General features: G+C 36.5%; 1 protein-coding gene across 28 annotated transcripts in view; it reads left to right on the forward strand.

The window, feature by feature from the left end:
* DLG1 (discs large MAGUK scaffold protein 1) overlaps positions 1–16,721 on the forward strand; it is a 148,692-nt gene that overhangs the window by 112,728 nt on the left and 19,243 nt on the right. For 27 of the 28 annotated variants that reach the window (XM_039557270.1, XM_039557272.1, XM_039557274.1 and 24 more), the window contains 3 exons: positions 7,371–7,485; positions 13,870–14,046; positions 14,845–14,914. In XM_039557270.1, coding sequence (XP_039413204.1) covers positions 7,371–7,485; positions 13,870–14,046; positions 14,845–14,914 — 362 coding nt within the window. Of the gene's footprint in view, positions 1–6,573; positions 6,676–7,370; positions 7,486–13,869; positions 14,047–14,844; positions 14,915–16,721 lie in introns of those variants that run through there. The other variant, XM_019289855.3, reaches the window with a different exon arrangement.

The following is a 16,721-nucleotide window of genomic DNA, read 5'->3' on the forward strand; positions in this document are numbered from 1 at the left end:
TTGAATTTTCCATATCTGTCGCTTCAAATCCATGGTAACTAAACTCTAATTACAGGATTTGGGGTAGGCTATTATGGCTGAATGAAATTGATTTTATTGAATTTGGGCTCAAATTACGTAACTGCTGACTTCTTTCCCTTAAATCTCCACAATGTTCCTTGGTTATGGAATTGAGTGAAAACAGATATAATTGCATTCTTTAAAATGTCCTTCTGGGTATTCCTTTAGTTTCTAGGAGTGTTCAGTAAATTTGAGGGATGCCTTACAAAGTTTTTCTACTCTACTGAATTAAATTTCAGCAACTTGCCAGCACTCTTTGGGACAGGTAAAAGTCAAACATGGAATGTGAATGTGTTCTGCTGTTTACAGAAGTGGCTTATGCATCAGGCATGACCACACCTGTACTCAGTTGACCTAAGACTTTCTCCTTGTAGACTCCAGGCTTTATCTTGCAACTTGCCAGGAGCTACTGTTGGAAACTGGTCACCTATTGGGTTGTGCTGGTACATCCTTCTGTGGTACATACACGACATGGGTGTGGATACAGAATCTCCCTAGTTGCGCAGATCAGTGGGTTTGGACCTGCTGAGGCTGGGTGCTGCTGCAGAGGAGGGATCTATAATAGGAGATGGGCAGGAGTTTGTGAAACAGGAATTATCCTGTAGAAATGTGGTTGGGAAGTCAGGATGTTGTTCTCATTTTCACCTTGATTTGGAAGCCTTTCCTTACTCCCTTACTTGTACTACAAATTTCTACCTGCTTTTAAGATGTCACTCATGAATAAAAAGGGATTTTGGTTTACTGTGAATTCCACTGGAAAAGAAGTACTGTGATCTGGAGCAGTTTCAAAGCAGGAGTTGTTGGTTCAGTACAAAAAAATTGTTTTGATAAACTCTTTTAATTTGTAGTGGCTTCTGCTCCATTTCATTTTCATGTTGCTCCCTGGCTCTGCAGACACCTCAGTGCCACACTAATGTGTCTCTGGGTCTCTGCAGAGGTAGGATTGCAAGGAGGAATTGTCATGCTGGTGAGGAGGAATGAGAGGAAGCACTAAGCAATTTGGATATATGTGTATGTCCTGGGAGTGGAGATTCGGAGTGGTCAGAATTATGATCATGCTGCATTGCAGGGATACAGGAACTTGAGTGCTTGAAGGGAATGTAGTGAGGAGAGGAGCAGCAAGGGGGAAGTATAGGACTGTGCAGAGGCTTACAGCTCTTGGGGGCTCTGTTTCACATTGACATCCATTATTATATTCATTCAAATTAAAAGGCCATCTGAGATGTAATAATAATGTTGCCTCAAAATTCAGAATTTCTGGAAGGTTAGATTTTGCCATTCCAAAAAGGTATGAGGTACCTGTAGGCTACCATAACTGTATTTATCTTGAGTACATTTATGTGTTTAAAAATAATAGAACAGCCAAAAAATATATTAAATATATATTTGATTGAAATTGGGTAGAAAATAATTTAGTGGGTTAAGTTTTCTAGTGTAGTTATACTCTGCTAGATCAGAACTGAGCTGTGTTAAGGATATGGATAACATTAACTGCAGTTACATAATCGGTGAAGCTGCTCTTGGAGGGCCTTGAAGAAGGAAGCAGGCCAAGTCTGTTGGCATCAGCAGTCATTCACTGGTCACATCATCTTTCCTGAAAGCAGGGCAAAATTCATATAAACCTATCATGACAGAAAAGGGTAGCAGTCCTTTCTGTTTCCCAAGGATTCACCTGACATACCAAAAATAAAATCATGATTTCTTTTCTGAAAGAGTGGTAAGATGTTTAAGTGATCAGATTAGCTTCATGTTCTTAGGTGATCTGGTGGATCAGTGTAAGATTAGGAGAAGGTGGAACCAAAACATCAAGAGAAGACTTCAAGGTATTTTTGTAAAACATCTGCTTCTGAACCTACATTGTTCATATAGATAGTTAACACACATTGTTTCAGTTTTGTTAATGGAAACTTTATATCTTTCATTCTCTCTTGTTGTTAAAACAAATGGCTCAAAAGAAAAACAAAAAAGGGGGGGAACACAAAAATGTTTTGTTAGAGCTCTCTGCTCAATGGCCAGTGTATGGCTGATTTTTCTGTTTACAATGCTGCATCTACGTACTGTTTTCTAGTGGAATTCAAAAGAGAATAACAAAGCTCTGGGAAATGGTACCATTTTCATATGTATAAGCTAAGATTGCTTTCTGAGCATTAGCCTTGAAATATATTGTAAATCTTCTGTCTGCAGAAGTCCAGCTGGGGTAGCATGAAGCCAATAACGCTTGTACAAAACTTAGTTTTCATTAATTGTTTTTTATCAAGGCTGAGCTTCCCTTGCTTTCTAGATGATGACATGGATTGTCTTAAACAAAAGTGGTTAGAAAGATCAGTGCATCCCAATTTCATAAAATGAAAAATTCTTGAAAAAACCACTTCAAGTAAAGTTTGCCCTGTTTTTGGGTATGTGGTCCCTGGTTTTCCAGGCTTCTGTTCTTGCTTGTTTTGTACCTGGTTCTACTCATTTGCAAGTAATCTATATTAGTCAATTAGAGTATCTTCAAAGCTGGACCCATCAAGATTAGAAAAAGCGTTTTGCTATATATAGCCCTGATAGACACTGTAAATCGGCTTACACATGTTTTAATCCTTTAAAACCTCACTCCTACTCTTTAATATACAAAATAAAATTGGATGTGCATGCTTGCTAAGTCTTCAGCAACATTTTTAGTGGATTCACTTCAGCAGTGACTGGACCTAGTCTCTTTCTGAGTTTTCCCAGGTCTGTGGGAGCTGTTCTTAACTAAATACAACTGCAGTTTCTCTAATCTTTTGAAATTCCTTGGTCTAGTCTTTCAAGTGATTAATGAGATACAAGCTCATTAAACATTAGAGTGCATGAGAGTCACCAATAACACGTAGAATTCATTGTGGTCTCTCCCAGGCAACGTTAATATCAAATGACAAGCATTGCAGCAAAATAATATCTCCTCAAAAATGATTTATGATGTTTTTAATGTGGTCCATGAATTTTAAAAGAAAAACAAATGGAAGATCAATACAGGATCAGTGTGCTGGTGGCTATCCTAAGTACCAGGCTCCATTTCCCTGTTTGGAGGCACCATGAAAAGGAAAATCGAATATTCTGAGAGTTGAGAAAAGAGTATAAATCAGTAGTTACATAAAATTGTCAGCACAAGAGTTCTGCTTAGACAGATCCAATGGGTCCTGCTAAAGAGGGCTTTCCATAGACAGATGGGAAGAGGGAAGCAAGGGGCATACTTTTTTAATTAAAGCGAACTTTTTCAGCTCTACGTGGGTTCAATATATGTAAGAATCTCTGCTGCTCAGCACTGTGTTGCCATCTGTTCCCTGTATGCACATCCCTGCTTCCTGGAGTTGCTGTTCCTTCTGTGCTGTTTGCTGAATTTCCCATCCCTTGTGTAGCCTTCTGCTCTCCTGCCCCATTTGCTAGAAAGTGTGTTCCAGACCAGATGCATTTTCATTGTGGCCTCATTTTCCTCTTCCCCTGCCTGCACAGACAATTCACCACTTTCCTGTGTATCTCTGTGTTTTGTTGCCTGCCAGATGGGCAGTCCAGGAGAGTTTCAGTGATCAGATCCTTTCTGGAGTTCCAGTTTTCTGTTCAAGTAAATATTGACATTGAACACACTACAGATTTCTAGGTAAAATCACTTCAGCATCTTGGAATCAGAGTAATCTACTAGGATTTGCTAATCTTCCCTCCTTTTGTTTCTTGCTGTGGAATGCATGCAGACATGAAATAGAGCAGATTTAGTCGAGTTTTGCACCATCTGGTTATCCAGTATAATTTTAAAGTTTAAACTTGAGCCCAGATGTATTCATCCTATGTTCTTAACAACTGATTATGTGTAAACCTGAGTAGGCTTTGGGTTTTTTTTCCTTTGGTGATGGTGGGGTTCTGTTGGATAAATGCCATGAATCGAAGCAGGAGGTGCTTGTGCTTCCTCGAGCTCTCTGTTATGATGGCAGATACTATTCCCTCCCTGCCTCTAAACTTCTTGGAAACTTTGAGAAAATTCTAGTCAAGTAGAAATGCCCTTATTCTAATGTTCTTATTTTGTTTTGTTTCATGTTAGTTTTGCTGCCTGTTACCCTTTATTTGATGAATAGCATCAGCAGCTTTCCTAAAATCTAGACCTTGTGAGAGATTCTGAGTGAAGTTTCATTCAGTGCTGTTGCATATACACCCGATTTTGGAGCCTGATCAAATTCTTACCTGAAAAGATTGAGAGGTTGGATTGTGTGGTTTTCATTTGGTTTTGAATTTCTTTTTGGGTGGGCGTCTGTGTTTCTTGTACCACCATAGTTCTTATTAAAATACTATTTCAGAATCTCAGTGTTGTGATGGCTGTGCAAATTGGAAGCATATTTGTAAGTGGAGTTCCTATGACCAGCCTGCTTCATTTGGGTTAAAATCAGTTTTACTTTTTCATTTAAATAGTTTGCGCCCTTTCTATTTGGTTACCCTGATAACACTACACCAGAAATCAAACACATCCCTTCTCTTCATTTCCTGTTGACCAAGAAAGCAGGGTGTCCTTTTCATCTTGTCCACTGTGCCTGTTCCAGCTCCAAATTTCTGGAATGTTGACGTGACAAAACTTTTTTTAAAAAGTTACGTATTTATATATGCATTGTATGATTTTTTCACAACCATGTGGAAGTTTGTTGTGGTGTGCACTGTGATTTAGGGGAACAAATATCAAATTTGTCATACACTATATATGGTTGTTATGCATACCCATAAGAAAGAAAGGACTTGCAAAGAAATAGTTCTCTAGCATTTGTGAGAATCTAGAGATGAGAAGCTGAAGGAAAGTTAGAGATTGAAGGTGCAAAAGACACTTAATATCCAACTCAATCACAGAGATAGAAATATAGCCTCTTCCAGTCAAATTAGCAGAGCTCACACTTTATAGTGCTGAAGTTGAACCAACCCTACTTGGTCAACCCTTACCAGGGGACAGGTGATGATCCTTTGGGTATCAAACGGATACTGCCTTTCTGATGCTATCCAGAGTCCTGCTGCTGTCTTATTTTCTGTCTCCAGCATTAGTTTCAGTACCACTGTATGTAATACTAAGGTTTCTTTTTTTAAAAACCAAAATCCTGTGTACTTTTCAGCTCCAAACCCAATGATGGTGAGAATTCTATCCATCCTGTTCCTCACAAAACATTCTGTTATGAGGAATATAACCCAAATTTTAGCTAGCTCTACATCAAGGGAGCTCACCAGATTCTGACTGCACAGTGCTTAAGCTTCTTCTAAATATGAAATTTCTTGGCACTCCTTCTTTTCAAACATAAAGCCTTCTCAGTCCCAGCCCATTAGTTTCCTTTTTTTGCCTTATTCATATGGCAGGAGCTTCTGTGAAATTATTCTCCTCCTTACTCCTACAGATGTCCCTGTCATTCATTCAGCACTTACTTCCCAGGAGTCCTGATGAGAAAAATTAAATTAATTCAGGAAGCTGCAAGACCAGCAACCTGAGGATGAGATACAGGGTAGAGTTAAGCAATACTGGGAAGTAGCCTCCCTGGTAACCCTCTTACATCTGTGTGCTGCATAGGAGGAAGTCTGATTCTTCAAGCAAATGACACATGATACAGAAATTTGTATTTTTTTCCAGTAGCTATTACAAAGAGCTGCAGATATTTTTAGTACTGAACAGGCAGTAGCGCAGGAAAATGTTTGGATTATCTGATCTTTTCTGTGCTTACTTTCCTTTCACTTAGGGGCACACAAATCTTTTAGGTTTGTCGTTTCCTGGGTATAAATGAGTAAAATGAGGTGACTTACCCAAGGCCCTGCAGGGCAGCAGTAGCACAGCACAAGTGAGTTGTTCTCTCACTGCATCTGAGCCCTTCCCCTAAGGAATGTTGCTTTCTAAAAAATGTCGTTTTCTCACATTCCTCCTCATCCTTACTGTCCTGTCATCTTACATTCTTTTGTTATTAGTGACAGCATCAGTAGTCGTGGAAATAATGTTTTTTATTCTCTTGTCAAACAACCTCATCAGTTTGATTTAGTGCTAGTAAAGTTTTTGATCTGAACTTTATTTGTAAAAAGGCACTTGGTGCTATTTTAAAAACTAAGACATCTTTAAAAGCTACTAGCTTTTGCTTATAGAGGACAAAAGTTAGGGTTATTTAAGAGACTGTTCATATTGTCATAATCTGGATAGGGTTAATTATAGATGCTATTGGTGCTCACTGTATGATGAGTGTGTGGGGAGAAAGGGCCACAGAACTTAATATGATAAAACATTCACAGTTTTTAGATGGATGTTGAAGGAGCCTTAGTTTAAAGATTTTCTCAAGATTTTTTATTTTAGAGCCCTTTCTCCCAGTCTTTCACTTCCTGAATAACTGTGGTGCCCACAGGGAGTGAGGGTGCAGCTCAGGAGAGCAGCTCACTGCCAGTCCAGCAGCTGCTTGCAGCACACACACCCTGGCTCTCCCAGTGTTGGTTTGTTATAATCTGGCATCACGTGGTCTCCTGGGGAAGGTGGTGGCTGCAGAACATTTCGTTTGACTAGGAAGGGTTTACAAGTGGATCTGTTGATCCTGAAGTCCAAACTATTCAGCTGAAGGAAAAACTTACTTGCTCTGAGTTCGTATTTTATGCTGACAGCATGTAAGTACCTCACTTCAGGAGACGTTTGTCCTGAAGAAGCAATTGTTTTTTTCCTGCCTGCCTTTGTAGCTAAAATCAAATGCATTTAGCATAGTTTTATTAGTACATGGTGCTGCTTAAGAACACAATCCGTTTTTCCAGGATTAACATTGTACATAATTCTGTGGGGCCAGTTTGAATCTCTAATGCTGTTTACAAGTGAATTGAGATTCATGCCAGAATTCTGGATTTTTTTTTTTTTTCCTTTCCTGAGCTCCCAGAGGAACACAGTCTTATTTCAGAAGATGTTTTGCGTATTTCCCACCTTGTAGCGTTAAATTCTTTATCTCAATCAAATCCAGTAATTTTGAAGTAAAGACAGTTTTCATTCCCATTTTTTAACATTTTTAATGTAAAATACATAGTTCTTGATTATAAACATGTATTTCATATGTATGTTCTGAAGTTTCCTTTCTATCATGGGCTAAAATTTATCTGTATCAGTCTTTTTATTTCTATGAAATGGATAATTATTAGGAGAAATGTTTGTCTTAATTAGAAAAAAATAGTTACTGTGTACTATAGATTCCAATCAAGAAATTTTGAAGTATAATATTCTTGTGTATTTTCTTCACCTGATCAAAATTATTTCAGATTTTTTTTCAGTTTAATAGCTGAAGTTTGGCAGGAAATTAACTGCCATGCCTTTGTTACAGAATACAGTCGTTTTGAAGCTAAAATCCATGATTTACGGGAGCAGATGATGAACAGTAGCATTAGTTCAGGATCAGGATCTTTGCGAACCAGCCAGAAGAGATCCCTCTATGTCAGGTAATCATCTTTTTCATAGTATTGCTACTGTGTTTTTCTGCTTTCCTGTAGACTTACTATTTTGGCATTTGCATTTTCTTACAATTATTTACTAAGTATTAATAAATGGATACTTATATGCAAATATAATTTTAAAAGTACTTTATTTAGACTGATTAATGTAATGTAGCTGAAAATGAAGTAATATCCCTGAGAACCCTAGAGGAACTTTGAAGAGTGGTGCTATTATTTGCTTTTTGTCTTTTGCTTTGAGAAAGATGATAATCCATCAGCAAAAACATGTACTTCTTTAAGTCAGTGTATGTGAAGTCTTAACAACTTGCTTGGTTCAGTTTGTGTTTTTGTGACAGAAGTCTTCATATTCTTCCTTGCTCAGTACTTGAGTTCAAATTTATGGTCTTCCTTTTCTTAAGATTTGACAGATTTCCATCTTCTTTCCTTCAGCTTACTTTAGTTGTTTTCTTGGCTTTATTAAGAAATCTTATTTCTCTATCCAATTGCATTTTGTTATGGAATATTTTTCCATAACCAAGAGAGAAAATGCAAAGCAAATGAACTGAGCATACCTCATTAATTTATTCATATCAAGTTTAACGTAAAGGATGCTGCAAGGAAGTGGAAATGTAAGAGCATGAAGCAGATGAGAAAATAGGTGGTTTCACGGGGAAATTATGGCAAGGTGCAGTTTATTCATGTGTCATTTAACTCCTACATCAGTTATCATGTACTGATAAAGCATAACGTTTCAAGTATGGAACGTAGGTAAAAGGATTGCGTTTTTAAAAATAAATTGATTTTTGAGTTCCCCAAATCAGCTTATCTCTGGATTGAATCAGGGCCAGCAGTAGCCTCTTGGTAGGGGCCAGAATGTTTCAGTAGAGTAGGTAAGGCTTCAAGTAGTTCTGGTGCTTGGGTTAAACATGGTTAAAAATGTTGTAGGACCTCACTGATTTACCTGCTAAAAGTAAGCAGGCTCAGTTGCTGTTGACTTTTCCCATCCAAAGCAGATACTGTTTTGTTAATGGTGTGTTCTATCTACTGAGCTATGGGAAAGGAAGCAAGTCATAGATGAAGCAGTTCCCTGATTGCATTGATGGTCAGAAAAGTCATGGTCCTTTGTAACCTATTTCTGAATGCTTTGACACAAATGTAGCTAAATACTCATAGGGCTTCTGTTTAGCTTGACTCTAACAGGTAGTTCCTATGTTTAGACATATCATTTCAGTAGCTGGATTCTGTTTTCTTAGATTTGAGCCTACTTTTTTTTTTTTATACTTCTGTCTGCATTAAATATTTTGGGGGTCAAAATTTAAATTTCTTAAAAAAAAATGCCGTAAATACTAAGGGTAGGTGCTTGATACCGCAGTTATCCATATCTTTGAATTTCCACAGGTAGGTAGGTGTACATATGGATATTTTGCTGAGATCTTCCTTTCCATAATCCCAAGATTTATTGCTTTAGCCCTCATCATGTAACTAAGCCTAAACAATTCTAAATGCTTTTATTTTGCTTGGTTAGCTATAGCCTGATTAGGTTCTAAAGCGCTTATGCTCATGTTCGCACTCTGGTCTGATATTTTAACCCACTGACAAGCATTTTATGTTTACGTAGCTTTTATTCCACTGATGGAAGTTGTTGAGCTTTTGACTTTGCCAGCTGCTGCAGAACTTTCAGCCTTCTCCAGGTTGTTGACAGAAGCCTTGTGAGGACTGGTTTCATTGAAGGTTTTTGAGGCTCAATAATCAGTGTTGGTATAAGTCAGTACAAAAATCTAAAATGCAAAAATTCCACTGCAGAAATACTTTCCTACCCACATCTCTTTACAGAGGGTGCTGTTAGGGCTTTTGGGATCTGCTCGTGTCATCGCACCAAAAGTTGCCAAAGACTGGGAGGCAACTTTGTATGCACAGAAAGAGTTCACATCTGTTCTGTCTGGTTTCTGATGCAATTTTGACCACATTGAAATAACTTTTATGAATATTTTCACATATTGCTAGATACTGACAGAACATGTTAGTTATCCACTTTGTTCCTGATAATAAGTCACTCTGGTATAATCATACTCTACTTTTAATTGTACCAATTCAAAGCCAATGTTAGTAACTTCAGCTATCTTTTTTCAGTAGTACTGGGTTTTGGATATGCCTTAAAGGATGCCAGTTATGTAACAAAATGCTGAATTGAATGGTAAATCCAACAGTAAAATGTTTATAGGCATTCAATCACAATTGCAGAAAACCTGTTAAATAAAAATACTCTGAAAATCATCTCTGCTGGTTTCTCGAGATCATGGTAACAAATTAGTAAATAAAATCAGCTACATCACTGTATCCCTTTAAACATGGTATCTTTAAGACTAGTCTACCTGTAAACAGCATTTTTGTGGTATTATGTAATATTAAGGAAAAGGCAATTGTGTTTTCCTGAAGATACCATTTGAAGTAAAATGGAAGATTTTTCTTTGTAATTGTATGTATATCAAAAGTGACGCATAGCAATCTAGGAAACAGTCCTTGGAGAGCAATACAAATACAGCAATTCAGCAGCAGCTGACTCTTCATTTGCACATCCAAGTCTCCCCCCACACCACCACCCTGTCCCCAGCTAATTCAGATATTCAGATGTACTGATGTACCTTCTCTTATTTTGCTTTATATTTCTTCTGGTCTTTGTTCTAAGAGAAGACAGATTCTCTCATAATAATGTCTCTGGGTTTGCATCTGAGCTATATCCATATCATCTGCAGCTTCAAAAAGCCCATGTGAGATACCTTCATGGTATCAAGTTTCTGTGATAATATGTTGAGAGAGAGTAAATCTGTTCCATATTTTATCTCATCTTCTGTGGCAAGTCTCAGTCTGCAATGCGTGTAGCATTCAAAATCAAAAATCACTTTTAAATTTGTGCCTTCTTCTGACCAGCATAATACATTCCAAATTCAAACAATGGTGCAGATTTGTGCTTGAATCAGAGAAAAAAATGGTTATATCTCCAAGGTGAAGAAACATAACAGTTTTTAAATGACTAGGATATTTTAACTAAATCGTTTGGAAAAATAAGATCAGATATTAGCAGCAGGCTAAGTGTACTTGCCTGAAGTTTAATTGGGTCATCTCCATGTTATTCTCAGAGTTCAGACATTAAGTTTCAAATAACTACCAAAAACTCAGAAAAAGAGAACCTCATTTACAAGCTGACCTTCATTTATTTGCTGCAGGAATTCTTGGTTGCTTTTTTTGTTGAAGAAATGCTTCAGTCAACAGCCTATGATAGTGGAAGTAATGAGTGTGGCAGGTAAAAAGATACTCTGGAATATTTGGCACTGTTACAGAGCCATGAAATTTTTGGCTTTGAAGCATAACCACTTATGAAATATGTAACCCAACTTCAGTTTCTCTAGACTTGTGGATGAAGGAACTGAGTTACCTTTTTTAGTGCTCTTTGGTTCCAGAGTAGTACAAAGTGAAATAAAAGGGAGGATTTGGTGCTTTCTCTAGAAAATAATTTTTAGGGCTTCCCATTTAAATTTAAATAGAGCTTTACAGTAAATATCATGGACTACACTGAAAGCAGTAGTTGATCAGAAATACTAAATTTATTTTTAAGTAAATTGGGTTTATAACTTACACTAGGTAAATGTATACATGGCGTATTTAATCTGTAATAAAAGTCTCCATGCAGGGAGTTAATAGAAGCAGTATGTTTTATATACCAGCCTGTACATAAATGCGTCATCTGGGCTGTGAAGTGAGTTCTTGGTTGATGACATGCCAGGCATACAGGAAAAGCCATGTTAATCACGTGGAATCAAAAAAAAAATTTGTTAATTCTATTTGCTTTTGAAGTCATCTATATAATCATTAGCAGTTCCTGGTACTCCTATAAATGTTAGCTGCATGGTTTTGTCACTATTGTGTGACATTCTAAACGATCTTTTTCAAAAACCATCTTCATCAGCTTTGACTTTTTTGCCCAATAAAATTATTTTTCTTGGAGTGACTTCCCCAGAAGAAATGATTGAAACTGCCTTTCATTGTGCAAAAACTGTTCTGTGTAACCATCTATCTAGTTTGATGGTTACACAGTTTGATGATTACATGTTGGTAATAATGACTTTATCCATTTCTGCTTCCATTTCACTCCTGAGTATTTTTTCTCATGTAGTCAACATATATGTTAATGCTGTTAAGCCCAGCTCACAGCTTTTATAAATTTATATGCAAACTCAAAAATAGAAGTTAAAAGAGGAGCTGGTAGAAATCATTACATGAATGCTAACAAGGAATCTCAGGAAATAAATTTCACAGTGCATGTAATTAATTCAGTGAAAATGTATACAACTTAAATCTGCATTGAAAGTACATACTGGATTATGTGCAGTTTATTTTGAGATATGAAATGATATTTGTCCAGAGTGTCTCTTGAACAAATGTGCAGAATAAATGTGGAGGAATAACTACTTCCTATCTGAATAATTTTCTTACCTGCAGTATTTTGGCTGTTTCAAAGGAAAAAAAAATTGTTCTGATTTTTTAAAAAATAATCAGGATATCTTAAGTATGCTATGGAATTAACCCAAAAGATCTTATCGTGAAGGTTGCACTGCTAAGGAAGGTGGTATTTCAACCTCCAACCTATTTCAAAATTGAAAGCCTAAATTTTGTTATAAACTTAAATTAATGGTATTGCAGACTTAAATATAAGGCTCTTTGTATATGAAGAGTAAATATTTTGAAGCCATTTAAAAATTTCTGTGGTTTTTTAGACATTTTTTAAAATGTTTATTAAAACCTTCAATCCTTTAGGAAAAGTTGTGTTATATTTTATAACCCAAGAAAGGCACGGTGTCTCAAACAACTCTGGTTTTGCAATAGATGCTGAAGGTGAATTGGTCTGACAAAATATTTTGGATTTTTTCCCTGTAAACAGTTTGTTATTGATTATGAATAAATGCAGTTCAAACCCAAAGAAATACACTCAGTGCTTTAGAAAGGTAAAATTCACAAAGTGAAGTACATTTTGGAGCAAACAGGTTATGACTTGCATGGGTTAAAAATTTCTGTGATATTAAAAACCTACCAGAAAAAAGTATGTAAGACCAGTGTTTGGGATAAAGTGACAAGCTGAATTTGGACAAGAAAAATGACACCCTTTTAAATCATCACAATTTAATCTGTTGGCACTACTTTGTGATGGCTTGATATAGAGCAAGTTGGATTTGGGTATTGTTCAGAAATTGCAGCACTGACAACGTACAAACTGGCAGATGAAATGATATTGAGGATTTTTTGGATGGTGTCATACAAGCACTTATTTTACATAGGTGAGGTTCAGGAACTATTTTCAAATATAAAAGAAGAGTTGTTTAGAAGGCAGAGTCTTAGGAGTAATTTCTTGCCGTTTGCTACGAAGCTTCTGTCATCTTTCATTTCCATGTCCTCATTAAACCCTCAGCTGTGCCAGGCAGCAGCATACTGCGGATATCTTCATTTCCTCAGGGAACTTGTCCAGGTATAAAATGATCCAAAAGGGAGAAAAGATTTTACTTGTAAACCAGATCAGTTCCACAGTGTGGTGGACCGTGTGCCTTTTCAGGCACCTGTGCTTTGTTAAGCAAGACGGGGAACAGGAGTCAGTACAAAGCAGGCATGGATGTGGGCAGGGTAATAGTGGCTTGCATAAACTTTTCTTGCTGCCAGAGGGAATGTTAATAAAACTGTAGTCACGCAGCTGCTATTCAGGTATTGTGAGTGCCTATTATTTGAAAACAGGCTTACCTTAGGAAAAACGATGAGATTCTCTTGAAATAGTCAGGAATTTCCCAAAGGAATGTGCATAAGGTTCTCTGCCTTTAGGTACTACAGTAGCAAAGTGGTGATCAGATCACATTTCTAAGTTGTTTTTTTTATCCTGGGAGCAGGACACTGACTTTTATTTGAAAGACAGTACTAAACTGTACTAAATTACTAAATAATTTCAATTTATAACTTGATATGAAACAGTGTACTTTACAGAACTTTTGTCAGTGCTGTAGCTTCAACTATTTGTGTGCCTTTTTTGTCCTAGGCTGATACATAACTTGCTCTGCGCAAAGTACTTATTGAATTGCAGAAGGTGTCTTCTATAGAGCTTTTGTAAAGCACTAGAGGTTTGCTCTGGATGAAGTTTTTTCTTATTCATTAAAGCTTAGAAGTGTGTGTGGATACTGTTCTACATATTCTGTGTGTGTATGAGAGAATGTATTCAGCCTTCTGTAAGTACCTGTCAGAATGATGCAATTATTTATGAATAGCACAGGCAGCTTGCTTCATATTTTGTGCTATTCATACTTCCCTGTTTTTTTCTTGCTTTTTTCTATGTTTAATTTTTTCTTTTCAATGTAGAGCTCTTTTTGATTATGACAAGACTAAAGACAGTGGCCTTCCGAGTCAAGGATTAAACTTCAAATTTGGCGATATTCTCCACGTCATTAATGCTTCTGATGATGAATGGTGGCAAGCACGGCAGGTAACTCCAGATGGAGAAAGTGATGAAATTGGAGTTATCCCAAGCAAACGGAGGTATGTCATACTTTATTGACTTTGAGATGTCTGCTATTAAACATCTGATCTCATTAATACATATACTGTATATGCTTTTCTCTTTGTTGTTAATCCTGTACCACATCAGCCACTTGTTTGATTTTGGTTTTTTGGTTTGGTGTTTTTTTTTTTTTTTCAAGTAATCTGTAGTGGGATTCTCATTTACTTAATGAGAAGTTTATTAAAACCCTGTTTAGCCTTAGGAGTTGTGTGCTGAAGTTGATAAAGGTAGTCCACATCCACCGTCTCTGTTCTCATTGTAAGCAAGTTGTGGGTTTAATAACATCACATGTGGGTTTAATAACAGTTTAATAACCATTTATGTATGAAAAGATGCAAAGTGAATTTTATTCAAGTCACGACACTATCATGAATTCTTTCTACCCAGAACCTGGAAAACTGGAAAATCATCCTTTGGTAGCCAGAGCCAATGGAGATGAGGTTTTGGTTGGCATACTGGAGACTCAAATAAGAGTTTAGGTGCTCTGAATCTTAATATCTGCTGTTAACTGATAATTGAGGCTGTTCACTTACTGTGTCATGTTTCCTCTTTGCACCCTCTGGATTTATTGAACACATATAGCCACAAAATACTCCCAGTACTCTCACAGCTCATCACTTGAGAAATAACAGTTTTCCATTAGCAGGCTTCCATTTTCTGAATATGTCATAAGCAATAAAATGTGTAGTTCGAAAGGTACATCAATATAGTTCTTTTGTAACAAGCAGTAACTTGAAGTTCTGATTCTGCCATTGTTGTGTGTGTTTTTGTGGCAGAGTTGAGAAAAAAGAACGAGCCCGTTTGAAGACAGTGAAATTCAATTCCAAAACAAGAGGAGATAAAGGGGTGAGTTAATGAAGTGCTGGCATTGTGAATGGTAACATTTTTCAGTGATTTTATGTGTGGAGAATCAGTTTCAGATTTGAGTGAAAAGACTAAATTCTATCGAACAGAAATAAAATAATTCTGAACACCAAAGCAGACTTCAGTTGCCAAAACACTGCAAATTGTTTAAAGAATTAGCATAGAAATATATATGCTTGTTAATACTGTAATGTAGTAGGAGCTGTATATCCTAACCAAGTATTGAATAGTGCCATTTCCAATAGCTGTGGTTCCTGTCCCAGTACATGTGATGGGATTGAGTGGTGAGAAAGCAGTGAGCCTATGAGTAGTAATAGGAATATTTGTAGCCAAAATTATAGCAATTTCATAATGGCACAACAGTTAAATTTGTTTGTTTTGAGGGTGAGGCTTTTTTGAAATGTTTTGTTTGTTCTGAAATTTGAGAAACAATTCCACAACCTCACCATTTCTACAGTAGTATATGACTAGTAATTTCAAGACTTAGGCATGTGCATTTTAGATGTAAGTCTTCTAAAGTAATAATATATTGCCATTTTAAAAAATCTGAAGTATGCTTTAAGCTCCTGAGGAAGCTATTTCTTAAATAGTGATTATATTTTTAATTGCACTAATGCTGTAGCATTTGTTAGTTGTTATTGTAAATCCTACAAATGCCTGTTAGTAATTTATTTCAGTTACAATGTTTACATAACTTCAGAAATCACATCTGTAAAATATTAAAGCTTCAGTATTACGTCCCGATAGTGTAGGACTACAAAGTATAAAGACTCTAAAATCCATATATACATCCCTCTGCTATATGGCAAAGGTTTCAGTTATTAACAAAATGTCATGGTTTTCCCCATATGTATTTGTTTAAAAGGAAATCAGTATCTCTAGCTACTTTCTGATGCACAATTATGGTACTGCCTTGGAGATTCGCTGGATTAATTGCAGTATTTTTCTGTTTTGGTGCATTCATAATTTGGTATTGGAATAAAATGTTATCAACTGACATGGTAATTTGAGTTTGCTTTTTAGAAGTCATACAAAGAGTGGCTTAAATACTTCAGATTCTTTTCATTACGTTAAGTAATTTTTCAAATGTTACCATGTTCTTTGAAAGATAATTGCATGGTTTTGTAGTTTGTCTACCAATAAACTGCAAACAGTTAATTACTGACGTGTTTGAAGTTAGCATTTTGACAACAGCAGAATTGGTGCACAGTCCCTGTGTACTAACAGAGCACCAAAGAAATGCATGGAATACTGAGTGGAAAAGCAACTACGCTTGCCATTGATGTAGAACTGCAGTTCTCTTTCTTTAGTAATATTTCATTTTGCAAACACACTTACACTGTTCACAATCTTTTGCTTCAGCTGTAAATGTTTTAACATCAGAGTTTCTCTTGAAAGTATTCCTCCTGTATTTGTCATGATGATACTTTTCCCAGTAAGTTGACTGCACCGTCCATGTCCTCATGGACCACATGCCTTCCTGTGTCTGTGTATGCTAATACTCCATGAACAGGATGAAATACCCATTTTGTACAGTTTTTGAAAATGTCTATTTCCTTGAAGAATAACCCTAGTGATGGCTAACATTGAAATCCATGTTCCTTTCATTGTAAGGAAAGCTAAAAAGTCTGGAGCAGAAATGGTTACATTTTATTCTTGCTCGGTCCTTTCATATACACATCTCATTTTCTGTGCTGCTTCTGATTTAATATATTCCTGCTTATGATGCTTGTGAATGATTGCCAGTGGGCTTATGAAAAATTTAATGCAATTACTATGCATTTTCAAC

Source organism: Corvus cornix, chromosome 9 (genome assembly GCF_000738735.6).
Source record: "Corvus cornix cornix isolate S_Up_H32 chromosome 9, ASM73873v5, whole genome shotgun sequence".
NCBI classification, from domain to species: Eukaryota; Metazoa; Chordata; class Aves; order Passeriformes; family Corvidae; genus Corvus; species Corvus cornix.